At 41.2% G+C, this 19,459-nt stretch overlaps 1 protein-coding gene across 1 annotated transcript in view; it reads left to right on the forward strand.

Moving 5' to 3' along the window:
* Nucleotides 1-565: 565 nt before the first annotated feature.
* LOC104404745 (zinc finger protein GLIS3-like) overlaps nt 566-19,459 on the forward strand; it is a 71,432-nt gene continuing 52,538 nt past the window's right edge. Inside the window, exons 1-2 of the mRNA XM_010013264.1 lie at nt 566-717; nt 6,995-8,096. Coding sequence (XP_010011566.1) covers nt 566-717; nt 6,995-8,096 — 1,254 coding nt within the window. The remainder of the gene's footprint in view (nt 718-6,994; nt 8,097-19,459) is intronic.

Genomic DNA, 19,459 nt, shown 5'->3' on the forward strand with positions numbered 1-19,459 from the left:
GAAAATACAGTGAAATGTATACATTGAAACAAAATTAGTTACATTTTTTCACACTGTTGACCTGACAGTGAAGTAGAAACATGCCCATCTAAAGTCATGATGATAGAGATAATTGTCTGCAAAGAAAAACTTGACTTACGTCACTGTTTTCAGAGAGTGCCTCTCCCTGAAAATAAAGGGACTCTGAAACATCCTTCTGCAAGATCTACCACAGGCAGGACTCCACCATAAAAATAAACAGAAGGAAATGAAGCTGTCAGGCTTAGGGGTTTTTGAGTTACATTAGGAAGTGTAAAATAGCCACAAAACTTAAAATGAGAAATAAACAACCATGGTTCAGAGATCCAAATTCCTTTCTATTCATTTTTGCTTCCTTGTGAAACCTTTCATTTCCACTGCCGTGTCATTTAAAGAATTCTGCAAGGAGACCCAAACTGAGCATACAAAGCAGTACTCAGGTGGAGGGGTCTTAGTCAAAGGCTTATGATCATTAATTTCTTTGGGGTTTTTTTTGACAGTGAACGGTGGCTACAACCATTGTAACTTGATCTCTGAGAAGAAGAACATGATGGACATGGAGATGACAAGTAGCTCGGTACCTGTCTGCAGACAAGGTCTGTTCATCCACACAGGAAACTCCCTGATGCGAGACCACGCGCTGTCCTGTGAGAGACTGCTTCATGTTGGCCAGCTGAACTTGACACACTCTGATATAAGGTACCACCGCCAGTTTTATTGGTTGATATACTTTGCTCTTCTGGAGCGCTTCTTTGTCGGGACTGTTTCTCAGTGCCACCCATGGGTGCTACCTCTGGAAGGGTATTTTTGGCTTTTGCTTCATTTTGGAAGTGCTTTGGGTGCTGCTTTAATGACACTGCTCCTCTGCAGGTTTGCAATGGAGGAACATGTGCGTGTGCACAGAAAGTGTCCAAGGCAGTGCCAGGAGGAATCACCGTATGTGCAGCTGCAGCCCCTGAACTGAAGATTAAATACAGCTGCTCTGTGGGGGCTCTTCCAACATGCTCAAAAGTCAACGAGAGTTTTGTTAGGGGCTTAAGTGGGGTCAGACTTGCCTCCTCTGTACCTCCACCCCAATACCATGTTGTTTCTAAATTGCAGCCTGGAAGGCAGGGATGATACTTACTCCCAAACCAATGTCTCCCATATGGCAATTTGGCATGTCACCATCAAACCTACATGAAGCCAATGCCACTTTTATTTGTACAGCATTTCCTTTAATGAAGTATTTTCAATGTTCCCATACAGCCACATCCTTGGTATTTGCTTTTAAGGCCGTAATGTGAAAATTTGGTCTCTGGTTTTGATATATACACTGTAGTTGGATATGCTATGAACAGAATCTCTATTTAAACATTTGCTATAAATTAATTATATGAAAACACAGAACTCCGTTATTTTTTTGTTGTTGTTACAAATTTAACATTACCAGATTTTAAACAAGTACCCTAAGCAGACATCCATTGTGAATAGAAGCCTGCTACGAATTAAAATCTGTCCATCTATTTTAATTACACTGCTTTTTGGCAGGCAATATAATGCAGAATAATCTTGACCTTTTTGAAGAGCTGTAGAAAAGAAAAACCTCAGGAAAGTTGTAGCCTTTATCTTAGATACTTGGAATAATTGGCACTGTGCATGGAACTATCAAACCCAAATTTCCATAGTCATAGCAAGAGGAAGTATGGCCTACAGCTTAGTCTTGGAAATCTGACTGTTTCACATTTTATGATACATATTTATGTCTTGTTTCCCCTTTTCCATTTACTGGTGGGGCAAGAACATCTGTGTTTTCGGGAGGAGGAGGCATGGCAATATGGCAAGCAAGTGGAAAGAGCTTTTTGTTTGTTTGTTTGTTTGAAAAGGACAAATAATATTCATGCCACATAACAACATGCTCTGCTATTGCTACAAGGATGTGTAGATGTAGCTGGATATAAGTTTGCTCTCTCTTAGCTTCTTTCTGGCTCAGTGTGCGGCTGGCAGTTACCAACCTCTTTTTATTCTATCAATTTATGAAACAAAGATAATTAGGGCAGGAGCAAACAAAAGGATGAAGAGAATACTCTGCTTAGATCTTTATGAACCTTTTTGTAAAATCTATAATGAAGAAATGACAGATACCTGCATACCAGGCATCACAGTACCCACCTCAGAAATATGAACCCCTTCCAGCCCCCATTTGGAAGAGGATTCCCAGAACAACATAAAGGATTGTCTGCTGCATAACATGAGAAACTAGCAGGTGATAGGCCTGATTCCCTTCCCTTTGCTTTGTAGCATGGTCTAAAGGCTTGAGGCTCTGTTGTTTCTAAGCAACAGTTTGGAAATATTTGGAGATGATCTTGGAGGACCCTTCCATTCCGTTATGGGTTGTTTGTGTGTCCCACTAGTCATGCTCTGCTTATCTGTCCACCTCCCTAATACTGCTTTTGTCTGCATGGGGTTTGCAAGGTAAAGCCAATGCCCATGGACCTCATAGACACAGTGTCTGATTTCATCATCATGCTACTCATGAAACACAGAGCCAAACCTTGTCACTTGTGAGAGAGGTTGGACAGCATTAGGGATGATTTCTGTTCATGATGTTTGTGATGCTAAAGATTCTTGACAAGCAAGTAACAGAAAACATGATCTTTCCCTGAAGATCTGAAAACAGGAGAACATAACTGAGGTGGGGTGAATGCCCATCAAGTTCCAGTGAAGTCAGTGGGAGCCAAGGATGCTCTGTACCTCCCCAGAGTTCAGCTTTATTAGAAAACGGAGGAGAGAAATAGGGCTGGAATGGACAGGTATCGGAGCACACGGAAGTCAGGGCAAACTCTGGTGGTTCTGTCCAGTTCTAGTAACCAGCACAGAAATAAAGGAAGATGCAAACTCAAATGACCTCTCTGGGTTGAGCTTTGAACCACTCTGCATTTCTAGGATATGGAACATCCAAGGAAAACCCAACAAACCAGAGAGCACCTCCCCTAGCAATCAAAAATCTCCCTTAGGATTTGGGGTTATGATTGGCTTTGTCCTTCCTTCCCTCAGTGCACTGAAATTTGTTATCCCTTTCAGCTTCTCCCTGAACCACATTCTCTCAGTAACTGTATTCTAGGGATGACTGCCTTAATCCAAGGATCACAATCCGCCTTCTTCCCAGCCCCTTTTTCCCACTCAGTTAATGGCTTTTAAGTTGTGCAACATAATTGCTGCGACATGCTATCTGTGTGTGGGACTGGAAAAGTCCTCATACCTTCCTCACCACAACTGGAGTCAGCACACAGCTAATGTTGGCCTGTTGTCAAATAATCCATTATCAGTCACGGCAAACCCGCCGCGCTGCGCTCCGCGCTCGGCATAGAAAACCGGGAAGACATCAGAGCAGCCAGATAGTGTTGCAGAGGGTCCCTGGATGCGCAGCAGAACAATCCCCTCCAGCTTCTTAAACCCGTCAGTTATCACTGATTGCACATTTACAGTGGCAGTTGAAGGCATGTATGTTTTGTAAATACTGTGGAGATTTCAGATACAGTCGTCTTTTCCTCTGAGGGCAGTTGGGAACTGCAGTACTTCTGGCATGGTGCTGCTGGCCTCGTGCTCTGGCTCCAATTACCACATAAGGGAGTCTCTTTGGAAACGCTGCCGCCTTAGTATCCTCCGAGAGGCTGCTGTTGCTCTTCAGAGGCCTCACACTCAGCTTTCATGTGCTTGAGGAGCAGGTCTGTTGCCTCAGACTGTCCATCCCTGGTACATGGATGCTCCCTGTGAAGAGGGGTGTGTGGGGTATGTTCTCCTGCCGACTCCGCTCCCTTCCAGGGCTGCTCGTTTGGAAGCTTCCCAGAGCTGCTCATGCTGCGTGTCCACACAGTGCTCTTTACACTCTCCTGCTATCATTCGTCCCTCTTGCTCCCCTCTTGGCTGTTTGTTTCATATGCATTTATATTTGGCTACTGTCCAGAGATTGTGAAATCCTTACAGCCACCACCGCCTGTGTGTACCAGGCCCGGAATCTGATCCCTGGCTCCAACAGTGAGATGCCATTACAGGAGCAAATAGCCAGTGGATATGAGGAGTCACCCAGTAAGTTGGATGCCAGACGTTTTGTTTCTCTCTCACATCAGTTTTGGGTTTGTGCCCCTTCCCCCCTGCCCTGCCCAGGACTCGGAGGATCAAGCAAGGGCTTTCCCTAGAACAGGGAGGGCAACATTCTGCCAGGAATACAGGGAGTTTGTATTAATTGTATTACCTTGATGTTAAGTACCCCAATATTCAAGCATAGGGACACTGAAAGAATACCAGACTCTCTCAGCAGTGTTAACTAACACAGGGTATGTAATACATCTATATGTACAGTACTACAGAGAAAACTGCAGCTCCCAGGAGGGACTTGCTTGTGATCTGCACAAGCAGCCTGTTCTTATCAGTACGTAGGCAGAGCACAGATAAGACATGGCTGTGGCAGTGGGAAGCATGAATTTGGCAACTTCCTCTCATTTGCTTTTGATTAGGTATTCCAGCTTGTCTTTTCGTTCAAAACTCCCCTCTTTCATGTGTCTCACATTCTGCACTGCAACATCAGAGCAATATAGTCCTGAATCTGAGTAAGATCTTAGGCTGAAAATACAGGTCAATGTTCCTGGGACTTTGGGGAACCTGATATTTCTCAGGACAAGGATGTTTGTATCCATCCTTCAGGTTCTCTGCACAGACTTCAGCTTGAACTCCTCACATGGATTTCTGGCAAGATAGGAGCTTTACACAGAGCTTAATAATATGACACCAATTATCACAGGCTGAAATGTAAGGCGTGGGTTAGCTTTATATGATGGAAGAAATGTGTTGTGTTTACTTTAGCCTGAGGCTTTGGGACCACTAAACTATAATACAAACTGAATTATGTAGCAGAGTTCTCATACAGAAGGAACTAAGTAATACGAAATACTCTGCCTGGTGTGATGCATTTTAAAACCTTGCTCAGAATGACTTTAAAGCAGCACCCTTTCTACTGGGGGTTGGAACTAGATGATCGTGAGGTCCTTTCCAACCTTAACTATTCTGTGATTCTACTGAGCAATGTAGCTCCAAGCTAGCAGGGCATGGTTTCCCAAACACTTGCAAGAAAAGGTTTTTACGTATGGTTATGCCCCATATTTCACAGACATGTGGCTCTGTACATGTTAAAAATAATGTATGAATATTGTTGGATTTGGGGTTTGGTTTTTTTAATTTACCATCTTCAAAACCAGTTTGCCCTGAGACCAAACCTAAAGGGAGGAATTATAACTAATGGTTTATGGAAACCTCTTTTTAAGTTTCGGGTGGCAAATGGAAGATCTGATTGTTGTATAGCAATGAATGGTGGGGAATTTCACTTCTCTCGTAACCTTAAAGAGGTTTTTTATATCAAGCCCTACTGGCTGCAAACTGTAGGAGCTTAGAACCTATCTTTAGTGGATGCAGTGTTGCCAGTTGTGTGCCTCACAGATGCCATTTTTTGACAACCTTACTTTCCTGGGAAGGAGGTCTTTTTAAACCTTGCTGTTGTTGCTCTGTTCTTTCTAACTGGTAGTTCTTTGAGAGCTACCACCATGGAAGTGTTAGAAGTTGTCCCAGCTTTCCGTCTTTATGTTAGCAGTGGATTAATGGAAATAATAGTGATAAAGTCATCAAAGTTGTAAAATAAATGCAGTTTCTTCAGCAGCTTCACAGTTTAATGTATGTATATATCCAAAATACCTTATGCATCTGTGTTTTATGCTTTAAAATGTGTCAGATTTCTCTCAGCTGCGGTGTCACACGCAATTTGCCCAATGGCCAGGTTTTCTTCAGCTTTCATGGTGCTAGCAGCAAGCATAAAATTCATTTAAGTGGAACATGTCAGTGTAAGAGCCGTGGAGCACCTCTGTGGAGGGTTTATTAGTTCAGGTACAGCTTTCCTGCACACAGATAGACTGTTTCCTCTTCTCGGTCTGGCACATCGCTGCATCATGAAGCCATAGGTTAAACCTTCCCATGCTTTAGGGATATGTAAGGAACACCCGTTGGTCCTAAGAAAAAACACACAGTTGGGCCACCCCCAGTAAATGTTTATAGCTGAGATAAAATATTTTATTTTAAGGCATAAGCCAATTGCTAACTGCTTGGAAGAAAAATGTTAGGAGGAAACGTTTCCTAAATGCAGTGTTCTTCTGCAGTGTCTATGTGGTGTTCCCCAAGGTTCTCCTTCCTGAGTGACTGGATTCAGCACACATCCAGAAAGATTAAAAACCACTTCTGCAGAACTATTTTCTCTTGGTTTGCAGACACGTATAGACTTTAATATGAAAAATGGAACTGGGAATACACAGGCTACCAGTGTAAATCTACAGGTTGAGAACTTTTATTAGTTATGGATTGTAGACCTGTTAGGATGTAAATACTTGATCTCTCAGTTACCCTGGACCACCGGTTGAAAGCGAGCTTTCTTTCTTTGTATTCCTTTTTCCACACTGATCTTGCTCCTGTTTTAATTTAGTGAAGGAAAGCATCTCTCTGAGATGTAAGCAAAGCTCAGCTAGCTTTTCTTGATTCGTGTGAACAAGAATGCCAAGGCATTTTCTCAGTGTGCTCTGAGGAAAATGCTGATATTTGAATAATTCAGAAACGCCCAAAGCTCTCAAACTTCGTTCTCAGCTATTGTTTTGCCCAATCTATTATGCATTGAAAACCTAGATTGTGATTGTTGAAGTGCCTGTAGCAGTGGAGGGGAGATTGTCTGTTCTGTGCGTAACCCAGTGTGTAAAATTAATCCTGTGTAAAACGATGCTGTCTTTACAAGGGTTGTAGAGGAAACATTGCAGATGTTTTTGGTGTAATTGCTGCATTAGACTGGCAACATTCAACAGAGAGCAAGTGCTTCTGTTCTGTAGGGCTTAACAAGTGTTGTGTCTCATAGAAAAATCATAACGCCTGTGGCAGTTAGTGATACTTAATGAAAACTGTATTACAGGTCACCCAGGTTTCAAGACTCCGTTGATTCTGCTGCTCCATGCCTGAATGGAAGTCACCCGGCTCAGCACATTAAACAAGAATGCCCGAGTGATTATAAGGTTCTGTCTGAGGCTTCCACACATAGGAGGATTACGGAGGGGATGGAGCTAAGAGCCTCTGGTAGTCTGCATCCTGAAATAGACCTAATGAATAATAGCTTTACAAATTCACTTTCATCCTACTTGTTTAATAATGAACATAGCTCCTCCCTGGGTCCTTTGTCACTTGGCACCCCTCAGCACTCGGCCAGGCTACAAACAAGCAACCTGAAGAAGAGATGCATCTCTGTTGTGCCGTCTTCAGCTGAAGGAATTGATATTACAGCGATCATCCGCACATCACAGACGTCACTGGTCACCTGTGTGAATGGACTGCGAACTAATTCAGCTGGCATTTCCTCTCATCCTGTGGAGATCAGTCATCACAGTGCTCAGAAATCCTCGCGGCCCCAGCCTTGCTCTCAGCCTGGAAACCCTTGCAGTATTCCCTCCCCTCCAGCATGTCTTGTACCTATTTCTGCTGAATGTGACAGAGGTGACTGTGAGCAGATACAAATGCAGCAAGTCGAGGAGAATGGAAGCCTCAGCCTTCTGATGAACGGTACTAGCATCCCTCATCAAAACACCTCGCACGGCACCCAGAAGGTGAGTTTCTTAAAGCAAGAACCAGCTGATGATTATTCCTCCACTGCTGATCTTTTTCGACATCACCAGGGGCTGCCTCCCCCTTACCATCTACACCAGCAGCTAAGCCAGGCGCAAGGGACGCTGCCTCACTTACACGCCTCTATGTCTCCAAAGTCCCTCCAGCCCAGCGATGGGGACGAACAGGACCTCAGCAATGGCAAACAGGTCTGTCAGTGGATTGACTGCAGTGCCACTTACGACCAACAAGACGAACTGGTCAGACACATAGAAAAGACTCACATTGACCAGCGGAAAGGAGAGGACTTCACTTGCTTTTGGGCAGGCTGTGTCCGCCGATATAAACCCTTCAATGCTCGATACAAACTGCTGATTCATATGAGGGTTCATTCTGGAGAAAAACCAAACAAGTGCATGGTAAGTCTGGAATATATTTGTTTGAATAGAAACATACTGCTCTGCTCTCTTTCTTGGTCCTTCTTCAATCTTATTCCAATAGAATCGTTGTGTTTTCCTGTAACTTAGTCTGCAGCAGGCTAAAGGGGAACTGGAGAAAACCTTAATCTAGAAGGAAATTTTTGAGTAAGAAATACTGTAGTTCTTGGAATGAGGATTCAGTTTCCTTATATGAGAGCTTAACTTTTAATACAGTGCTTTATTTTTTTAAATATTCATTAAAGCATTAATAAAGTGATGATCAAAGCACACAGCAGTCATTTAATGTAAAACAAAGTCACTGAGCCTCGGGTGACATTTTTAATCAAGAAACATAAAACACATCTAATGAAATTCTTTTCATTCCTTCAGCTGAACAATAACCCATAGAGTTGTGAGTGCAGGAGTTTCAAATGGTAGTTTAGAAAAGAAAAAGAAACTTGTGAAAGGATTTTAAACAGTTAAAGAATAAAAGAATATCTTTAATTACATTTTCAAAGGTTTTTAGGGGCTTTTTTCATTTGCAAACCAGAGCTTTAAAAATAAGTAAAAACCATTGTTCTCTTCTGATCAAGAAGATGTAAACAACATCAGTGTTCCAAACCCAGGATCTTGGGAATAACACCATCTCTGCATCTGCCCACCATGATGACAATATGGCCAAACTAAAATAAAAGTTAATGACTTCCATTAAGCTTTCCACATGTTTGAAACAACAATGATATAAGACCCTGACTGAAACCGATGAAGCAAAACAAGTTTGACATAAGCTTCCAAATTGGGCCATGAAATTTGGCAAGTCTTGTTTGTAACACCCACACGTGTGCATGTGCATACACACACACACACACAAGTACAGACAAAGGGAATGGTTACAGCAGCAGGTTGTGGTTCTCGATAGATGGATTTTTTGCCTATATATCTATTTTACTGTTTTGATCAGAGAATGATATAATGGAAAATGCTTGTAAGGAAGTTAGATCAAGGCAAATTTTTCCACGACAAGCTGGAGCTTTCTATGGAGGAATAGGAAAGAATGTCTCTATAAAAATCTTGGGTTTTCTCATTTGTTCAAGAAAAAGCTTGCTGGCCTGCAATGGTTGTGGAAGGGAGAAGGAAGAAGACAACAGTATTCAACATGTGTTACAGAGAACAATTTTCTCTGGAAGCAGTCATCCTGATTATCTTTTTACTTCCATTGGGTAAATGAAACATATTATCTTAATGTCTGCACTGTTCAGTGGGTATTCCCTAAAATAAGACTGGAAACAAGGCAGATATTCAGAGAACACCATCAAGTTGTCCAAGATAAAATGGAAACACTCTAAGACATACCTGTTTCTTTTTCCTTTGAGAGAAAGAAACTGACTTGCTTGTTTCCAGAAGTATCTCAATCACGATTTGTAAAAGTACAAAGGAATTTAACTTCCTATTTATATCTTTTATTTGATCAGGAATCATCAAAGGATAATGCAAGTTAGTTGCTACTTTCCAAACAAAAGTATAAGTAAGCAAGCTGTGAAAGCATACTTACAAATTAGCCTATTGGTTTTAGTTTTTTTATCATCTGGAATGAGATCAGGCTTCTTCCCACTTTCATCTCATACTTTTTAAAAGAAATACTTAAAACATGAAACCCTGATTAGCTTTACTATGATGCTGAAAGATTCAGTAGACTCCATGGATGAAGGAACTTTTGTCTTTTTCTGAAAAATGGATATTTGACGGGTATTGTATAGCAGGTTTCTAATGTTACATTCCCATTCCTACAGGAAACTGGATAAACCAGTGATGTTAAATCATGTAATGTCTTAGCAAATGCTAAAAATCTCCTACTTTCAGTTATTGTCATCTGCACTAAAGAACTGGCTTTTGATAACATCTCAAGGTTTAACATTGTGAATAGGTTGGAAAAACCTTTGCATCTGATATTGCAGACAGCCTTCATGGCATGTCTTACAGCCTTGGCATGTAAGTACAGAAAGATCTGTTTTATTTGAGCAGATATTGCAGTTGTTCCCATACATGGAATGCCTCAATCAGAACTAGGAGCTTTACATTGCACAACATGCAGTTAACTCCTCTCTTCCCAGAATAAGAGCCTTCCACTGGCACTAGAGGTATCCATGTCTTAAATGTTACAACCTGGAATCCTGTGTGGAGTAAAGCTGGATCTAAGCGAGCACGTGAAAAATAAGTTGCCTTTGCAGGTTTAGTTTTCTACCCTGGAAAGACCTTGATCTAACAGGGGCAAGATCCAAAGCTGCAACACGGCTCCTTAAAGTTATTAATATCAAGTGGGGATTATTTGCCCAGCGAATTCCATTCCACTTTAAACCAGGGTTGCTGTGCAGTGTTTCATTGTGCAGTGATGTCATGTCATTTTAAATGATGGCTTTTCTTTTGATGTGGTAATAATTGTGCTGTTATTCCCACAAATTAAGAAGGCAATTCACTCTCTGTCTATAGAGGTCTGAGATTTTGTTTCAGTTTTGCTGTAGCTCCGTTAAAGTAACTTTACATCTCTTGGTGTTTGTAGTGGAGATTTTCTTTCGCTGTTCACAATTACCCATTGTACTTTCTTTTTAAGCCCTCAGTTTTGTTCCTCTCTGTAAGATTACTGGCTGACTAGGTATTGAACTGCTCAGAAGCTAACAGTGAGCAGTACCCCACCCTCGTACATACAAGTACTTCTCCATGTAAAATTATTAATTTCTTATGACAGGCTTTGCTACTATGTACTGTAATAGACAAAGGAATTTTGGAATTCAAGCTACTTGAGAACAGGAAATACGAGAGACATTTTGATTGAAAAGTAAATGGTTCACTAAAACTGCAGTTAATCCTTTTATTATCTTTCCAACAGCAGTTTCCACAATACTTTCATGAGGTAAGCTTCCTCCAGTCCAACTGTAACACTCTCATCGTTACAGCTGGTTTAAATTTAGCTAGCCTGCTTCTTTCTGTACTACAGGCACTCGACAAGCAAAACAGTATCTGGTGGAGAGAACTACTGATGTTTCGGGTCCATATTCTGCTCACTGTGTTTTGTTGCCAAAACCGGTGCTATGAGTATTCTGGTTTCATCCTCTGTTAAATATTCTAATTGAGCAGTGCCTTCTCGTCATTGTGTCCCTCCGTTTGCTTTTTCCTTGGGCTCTGCAAGTAGTCTAAAGGAAACTGCCTAATCTCTTTGCAATATCCTGTTATGTTTCATACTTAACTCATGTTATTTTAGTTTTATTAAATTTGGGGTTCATCTGCATTATAATCAAAAATATATCCAACAAAAATAATGATGCAATGCCTGTAAGACTTTAACTTCTGAAGATTAATTTCATGCTTTTTTAGATTTGATGTCCCAGACAATTGGAATTTTGATTGTCTGAGACAGCAAAAATTAGCAAGCTTAAATGGTTTTTAATGTATAAAAAAAGAAAGAAGTTTCTCATAGCTGCATCTTTTACTGTCTTTCAGTTCTTCCAATATTTTGGTGGGTAGAAACCTGCTGATCTCCAGATATTGCATCCTCAGTTTAAGCCTCTGCTTGCAAATGTAAATATAGAGCTGCTCCTTTAGTTGTCTCGAATTGTTTGATTTGGACAAAACCGTACTTGGCTTATTAGTTTACCCTCTTGCACTCTTGTGGCTTCATAAAGAGTAGATAATTAAGTTCCCATCACTGCATGTGTATGTGCTCGGGGAACTTACGTTGCAGGCCTCCACAGACATGATCAAGCTAAATATCGTATGTAATTTCTACAATATGCAATTAGGGTTTATAGAAATTGGGTATCATAATGCATGTGATACCCATGAAAGGAGCTGGACAGTGCTAATAGCTGTTGTTAATGTCTCTAGTTCATGTATTTCAGAGAAACAAATGCCTCCTGAGTACGTTATAGACCTCTTTGTCACATCATGTGCCTGCCTAGATAGTTGAGACTTTGAAGCAGAATCTTTTTTTCTTGCATGCATCCAACACGTTCAGTTTGGGAATGGTCTTGATACAGTGGTTTGAGTGCACACAGTGAAATTTAGCACCTCTGCTGTTTGTAGTCAGTTCTTTTGAATCCCTAAGGATGAGACACTGTAGGTCTTGTATTAAACATGGAGAAATTGAGATGTAGAGAAGTCATTTGCCTAAAGGCATCTTTATGCAATTCTAGTATTCCAGTGCAGATCTTGTGCTCAAATCACTACATCACACAAACTAACCATTTGCAATTTACCTATGAAACGGATTTTTGTACAGATTATGCAAAAGATAGAGGCCTGGCTGAGTTTCCTGTTATTTTTACTGTATACCTGTGATGCAGGTGATTTGACATGTCATAAACATTCATCAGAAGGCTCAGCTACATTTGCAACACTTACTACAATTACAGGAGAAAGGGGCCTATAGAGCAGATTAGTAGTATTGCTTCTGCTACTAAGGAAACCAATGTGGAATCTCTGTTCTCAGTTGATAGCAAGTATTATGCTGTCTGCGGTCAGTGGGGAGCATGAGTCTAGCAATGCATGGTGAGTAATGAAATCTCTACAGGCTACATCTACAGATGAGTCTAAGGGACAATCCTGCATCTGCAGGGTAAATAGGTCTGCATGCACCAGCTTATATGCTTTTGAGTTACTTCACCTAAACAATAAGTTTCCATGCCTGACTTGAGGGAATGTTGTGGAAGCCTGGGAAGTATTTCAGCTTTTGGAGTGAAGGGTGTCATGCACTGATGCCAAAGGAGTGCTTTAAAACCCAACAATAATATTAGGCTCACTTTCTTTCCTTTGAAGTCAATAGAAGGAAACATCCATTCTATCAAAGCTGCCTCACCAGAGATCTCTCTTTTTATTAGGTCTCTGATGGCATTTCCCGATACTGTCAAGGAACTGCAGCCTTAAAACCACCCTGAGTACAGAAGAAGACAGCAGTTCAGTGGCTTTGTGAAAATACAGTGTTTGCTTGTTTGCAAAACCCAGTACAGACTGCACAACAGTACAGGGTTTAAGCATGCACCAGCACTGCAGGGCAGGCTGGCTAATGGCTTTAAGCTTGGCACTGTTAGCTCGTGCCCAATGGGAGTTGGTGAATTTGAACTCTTGTCTGTCCACAGGAGAGCTCCACACCAGCAGATCCTGCAAAGCAAAAGCTGTAGAAATTACTGGGCCTAGATTCCACTGTGGGGGGGATCGTCCCATGTGTCAGTGCAATAGGACAGATGCAAGTCTGCAGTTCTTGATACAGACGGGAAGTTCAGCGCGATGGTGTGGCACAATGGTATGGTGGTGTTAGGGGCTCAAGATCTTCCTTCTTGAGCTAAGCTACAGAGGGAGTAGCTGCAAGGTTTTCCCTGAGGGATTATCAGTTTCCCAGTGTGGTCCTGGGATTGCTGACCTTCAGGACATTCCATGAGGTACATCTGCTTTATCAAGTTGATAGAAAAAACCATAGGATGCTGAGCTAGATGGACTTCTGCTCTGACCAAGCAGGGCTGGCTGCCCTTTTTGTTATTTTCCAGCAGTTTGATGTGGATGGGGTCTGGCTGCTCTCAGGTTTTTGTTTGCATAAATCCGAATAAATACAAATGAAGTAACTTCTGACTGTCACTGCCAGCACCCAGAATGGTTTTCAAGTTCAGTTTTATGCCTTCAAAATGTTATACAGGACATTGAAGAGATCTGATAAATGGTAGTTAAAGGTATAGCGTGGAACTTCCATGGAGGGGGCTTTCAAATACATACTCTTTTATCCTACAAGAGCATTTAATTCCAAAAGGTCTTGGTTTATTTTATTTGACTTGATAAATTATTAAGTAATTTGGGACCTGCTTAAAACATAATTATCCTGAAGTCTTCCTGGCATATTTATACAGAGCTGGTCACTGCGTGTAGATACTGCTGCTCATTCAGTCTTTGAAGTAAGAAACGAAGTGGGATAGTAACAGTAATACCACCACAACATAGTGAGTACTCAGCCTATGAAACTCACTGTCACAGGATATAATGTAATTAAGTACCATTATTATGGTTCTCACAGTGTTGGATAGCTTCCACTAAAACAGTATCTACTGAAGGTAAGGTGATAGGACTAAGCAGATAGTGGTTAGGGAACAGGTAGCCTTGTGACACAAGAGTAGATATTCATTTCCATGTCCCCCATCAGAAATTTTACCAGGTATCCCATGCCATTTTTCTCAAACCAGTAGTAGTATCATTGTAAAACAGAGCTTGAAGAAGAGAACCATTGGTGAATGTGGGTCACCTTCAACTTGGAAACCAAAATGATGCGGTGACGGGAAACAGGACTGGAGGAGTTTGTTACTATAGACATTTTCTAACCAGTGTACTAGTTGAGAAATAATGAAATGTTTCTGTATTTTAACCCATCTTTTTTTACACTCCATTTCAGAATGAAAAAGTGTTAAACAAAAATGGGTTTTTTGGTTGTTTAAAAGCTTTCCACATTTGATGTAATCAGTGTTTTTGTTTTGTCAGCACAGTCCCCCAAACAATTATATTTCAGCTCATCCTGGACTGATTTCATTCTTCAGTGTTTTGATTTGGCTACTGAAATACATGTTTTTAACCACAATTCCAACTGTGACACGATTTGAGTAAAAGGAAAATGATCCACTTTCCTACAAAGCAGCAGATACTCGTCAGAATCCTAAGCTCCCTCAGCTTTTGAGACTATTTGGCAATGCTGAGATTGTCAGAGAACATCTTAAAGGAAGGAAATACTTTTGTATTAGAAATGGTTCTCCACAGTGACTGTACTGCTTGGCACCATTGTGGCACATAGAAGAGGTAGTTGCATCAGAACTCCTTCACGCTGAGCAAAGTCATTCATGTTCTTAGTCAAATAATATAGGCTAAAGCATGCCCAGCTTAGCACAGTGAAATTTATTAGTTGTGACCTGCAATGTCTGGCTGCCAGATAAACTTCTAGGCATGTCTCCCAGGTAGTTTTGGAATATTTCAGCTAGGCTCCTTTGCCTCCCCTCTGCCCAGCTCGCACACAAAAATGACATCTCGACACTATGGTTTTATCTTTATCCTCTTGTCCCACAGAACTCAGTAAGCAGTGATTCTTTCTCATTTTAAGACACTCAGAATTATTTCCAGCTCTGCTGTGGCCTGGCTCTGGATGGTACTCCACATGTAAATTTATTCAAATCCCAGTCTCAGCACAGACCTATAAACCTGTCATGGGGCATCACTGTTTGAAGATACCTTGCAAGCAGCCTCTTAACTCCCAATTCATTCCAGCTGCACCACAAGATCACTTTCTTTGCCATGCAGATCAATGAATTCTATCAAATGATCACATCTGAAGATGCAAAAAGGGAAAGGCTTTCCAGCCTCTAAGCACTGGGTTTGCAATAACTCTTAAAGACTTCTGTAGCTCACCGTTTCCCATGTAGCTAAAGTGTGACAAGATTTCTTTCTCACTATGCATCCTGTCTGGGAGTGAATCCTTCATCAGTTTCACTACATGAATCTGCGCAGTAGTAAAGATGAAGTGATACACCCTCAACTAGTCAGATGTCTTTTCCATTCTACTCGAAGTTTTACAGAGCAGTAAATAGAATTGTGAACTACCTGCTTCCTGTAGGAATGTCTTAATACACGTCACGAGTACCTCAAAGATGTGTCCAGCAGTTGGGTCCTAAAACTAGGACTCTGCAGGGTCCAGCATCATTTTGGCAATGTGGGTTGTCCCCAGAGAGTCTGGGAAAGAAGGTTTCATGGACTGATTTGAAGGCAGCCTGCAGATATCTAATATCAAGGAGCAGGGTGAGAAGATACTTCTTCCTGAAATTTAAAATACATTGTATCTGAGTATTATTAATCTTGTCATATAGAAAGTGGAGACCTTTCTAATATCGAGGAGCAGGGTGAGAAGATACTTCTTTTCTTCCTGAAATTTAAAATACATTGTATCTGAGTATTATTAATCTTGTCATATAGAAAGTGGAGACCTTGAGAGCTCTAAAATTTTAAGCAAAGTACTTGCGATTGTGTTCTTGAGGTTAAGTGCTTGGCTTTATTTTATTTCTCTGTATGTGTTCTGTGGGACTTATTTAAAATGGCATGGAATTGTTCTGAACTCTCCATGATTTAGCAGTGATTAACCTCAAGAAGGAAAACCAGTTTGAATCACCTGGCAGAAGGCTTGGTCAAATTAAAAAGCAGTAAAATTAAATATTGTTTAAAACCCGTGCCAACGATCTGCTCATTAATGTTTCTTATTAGGCCAATACGTTTTAATACTCTGTATTAGTGAAACATATGTCATTTAATAAAAATGTTAATCTGCATTTGCAGGCAGCACAGAGGCTGTATAGTAGAGTCTCGGGGGAGAAAGAGGAATTTAGTGCACATTAAAAACTTTATGCAGTCATTTATGCAGTTGGTTCTCAGTTCTAAATGTGATGCATTTGTTTGTTACTTCGGGGCAAACCAGCAACACTTGGCATTAACAATCAGATGAGGAATAAAAAGCCATCGTTGCACAGCACAGGGTGTTTATATCAGCCTGGGCTTCACAGTGGGCCGGATTCCGAACCCTTCACTCACTTGTTTAGCAAGTAGCCCGGTGGGCCTAGTAAAGAAATAATACGCTATTTAAACCAAATATATCAAAACTTGACCTTCTGGCATGTGACAACTCGCACTGAGCAAGATTTTCAAGATTCCCTGGGTCTGGGTAGCTTTATTTTGGAGAAGCCTTGCTCTAATAGGGCACCTCTGAAGTTGGGGTCCTCTCTCTCAAACCAGACAGCGTGTTAGGGAGTTACTGATATTTTGTGAGCACTTCTGGAAATGTTGACCTTAGATCTCCATTTCATCACAAATGCAATGAAATAAATCCCTCTGTTTCACCCTCACACTGAGGGTGAATAATCACAGTGAGAGAGTGAGGCCGGTAACGTAATACTTTCATAAATGCTATTTTGCATCTCTCAGAGTTCCTTCTGCTGAGAATCTCAAAGCTTTCACGCTTCTGCCTGCCTACAGCATCTTTTGTGGTGAAATCTCTCATGCCCATGTTCCAGATACAGTTGAATTAAGGCAAATTCCCCTGCTACTTTCTTTCCATATACACTGGTGTAATTGTAAAGAAACACTGAATTTACACCGGAGTACCAAGAATGGCTCAGCCTCAGAGTGCTGGAAGTCACACATTGAGTGCCTGGCAGAGAAGGCAAGAAAAAGACCTCCTTCTTCCCACCTCTCCCACCTATTTCTTAAAGTTGGTGTGAGATGCTGCACCTTTGCTGACCAGAAAGTCCCTTCTACTTCAGACCATTATTCATGTGAGGAAGGGTATGCAAGACAGCGATTTTATTCAGCTTTACAGTGGCTTTCAAAGAGCATGTTGTCATTATAGAGTATTCAGCACCCTGTATTTTGTCTCAAGGACACCTGTATTTTCTGCGTTTGGGTAACTCAAAGGGGCTATATTTCAAATAGCATTTATATCACAGACATTTGTCATTGCCTGACTTTTCTATTTACATCCCTGGGCTGATCGTGGAATCGAGGAACAATAGGAGTTTTATTTCAAAGTCTGCTTGTGTTGTCTATAGCAGTGTCTTCCCTCGATCTCCTTCTCCTATTGTTGCATACAGATAGCATATGTGTGAAGAGATCCTACACTCAGGTACAGTGTAGCTGCAGTGTTAAATAATTGATCTTGATCTGTCTTTTGAAACTGCATCCAAGGCATTTAAAAGTGGGAAATGGAAAAAGCATGTTCTCATAATCCAGCTCAGTAAAGTTTGCACAACTGCTCTTTGTTTCATCATGACTACAATAAATCTTTCATTTTTGCCAATTGAGAATGCCTACTAAATCTGCAAATGATTACTTCCCTGAATTGTGTTGGGATTCTTGCAATACATTTTTCTTACATGGGTAATGATAAAATAAGAGTCCATCAAAAATATTTTATTGCCTGGCAGAGAGCCTTTTATGAAATGGTTTTGATTCAAGGAGATTCTTCCAAGTGTTTTAGAGCCGTTGCTTACAACTTTCCTTTAACCCTTGCATGGAGAGCTGCCAGGCCCTGGGAATGCCAGGAGTAACGTTAGTCACTCAGCGGCTGGTCGAACACAGAACCTGGGTATCAGTTTAACCTGCAGCCCTTGGACTCAGCCTGAGAGCATGCTGCTTCAACATATACTTGGAAAGGGTATTGTGTTACTATTAGATTAGAAAGCTGATGAATGTCAGACTGGTGGGAACCATGTAAAACTAATCTGCTGTGTCCACGTTGATATGATTTCACTCTGTTTCAGGGAGAGAATGAGGAAGATGGAGTATTACAAAAAGGCAAAACTGGTAGGGCCATCTGGGTCACTGAGCTCAGCCTCTGCAATCCCAGGTATCATGTCACCTTACAGCAACCCCTCCAGTACACTCAGAGGCACAGAACACCTTTATGGTCTAGTGTGAGGCATCCCTGCTCATGGCAGGGGGTTTGGAACTAGATGATCTTAAGGTCCTTTCCAAACGAAACCATTCTATGATTCTATGTCTGTGCCTTTGAGAAAGGTGTATCATCAACACTATGACTTGTAAGTCAGGATCTTTCAAAGTCATGTGAAACAAATCCTGCCCTTTTTAACCCCTGGTTTCAAAATGGGTATAACTATGTTTGCCCTTGCGCAGGACCAGCTGTAGGAATTGCTTTGCTTTCCCTTATAAAGAGATACAGTCTCAACCCGGTTCCATGTAGACCTCAAGCACACTGTCTCCATGTAAAACAAGGCTCAGGGGCCTACTCCTGGAATGGCACAAGTCATGATGCCTGAAAACACATTCTAATACTGCAGGAGAAGGGATCTGGCAGCAGATATACCTTGTGATGCTTGCACTCACAGAAAACCAGCAGTAGACCTGACTCAGCGTGGTGTGCTCTCAACAAAACCACATCTAATGCTTGACATGTTGCCCACTTGCTTCCATGCAATAAATTATCTTCTCAGCCAAGACATGGGGAGAGCAGAAAAAAGCAGATTATGTGAAAATATTTAAAAGTATCACAGTTATTCACAGCCTTTTATCTTCTTGCATATCCTCAAACACAGTGACGCTCTTAATTGCATGGTTGTGGTGGTCTCAGAATTCACTGTTTACAATGCTTTGGTCTAACTAAACATTTTTAGCTTGTGCTTTGTCTTCAAGGCCAAAGAGTGAAAAGATGACAACAAACACGCAGAAATCAGACATAAGCATTAGATGCAGAGAGTGCACTAAGTTCTCAGTGTCTTTTAGCCAGGTAGATACTAAATAGCGTGCTTTATGCTTAGGACTGGCAAATCTCCTGCTGTATATATCAT

Source organism: Nestor notabilis, unplaced genomic scaffold (genome assembly GCF_000696875.1).
Source record: "Nestor notabilis isolate BGI_N333 unplaced genomic scaffold, ASM69687v1 scaffold2854, whole genome shotgun sequence".
In the NCBI taxonomy this organism is placed as follows: domain Eukaryota; kingdom Metazoa; phylum Chordata; class Aves; order Psittaciformes; family Psittacidae; genus Nestor; species Nestor notabilis.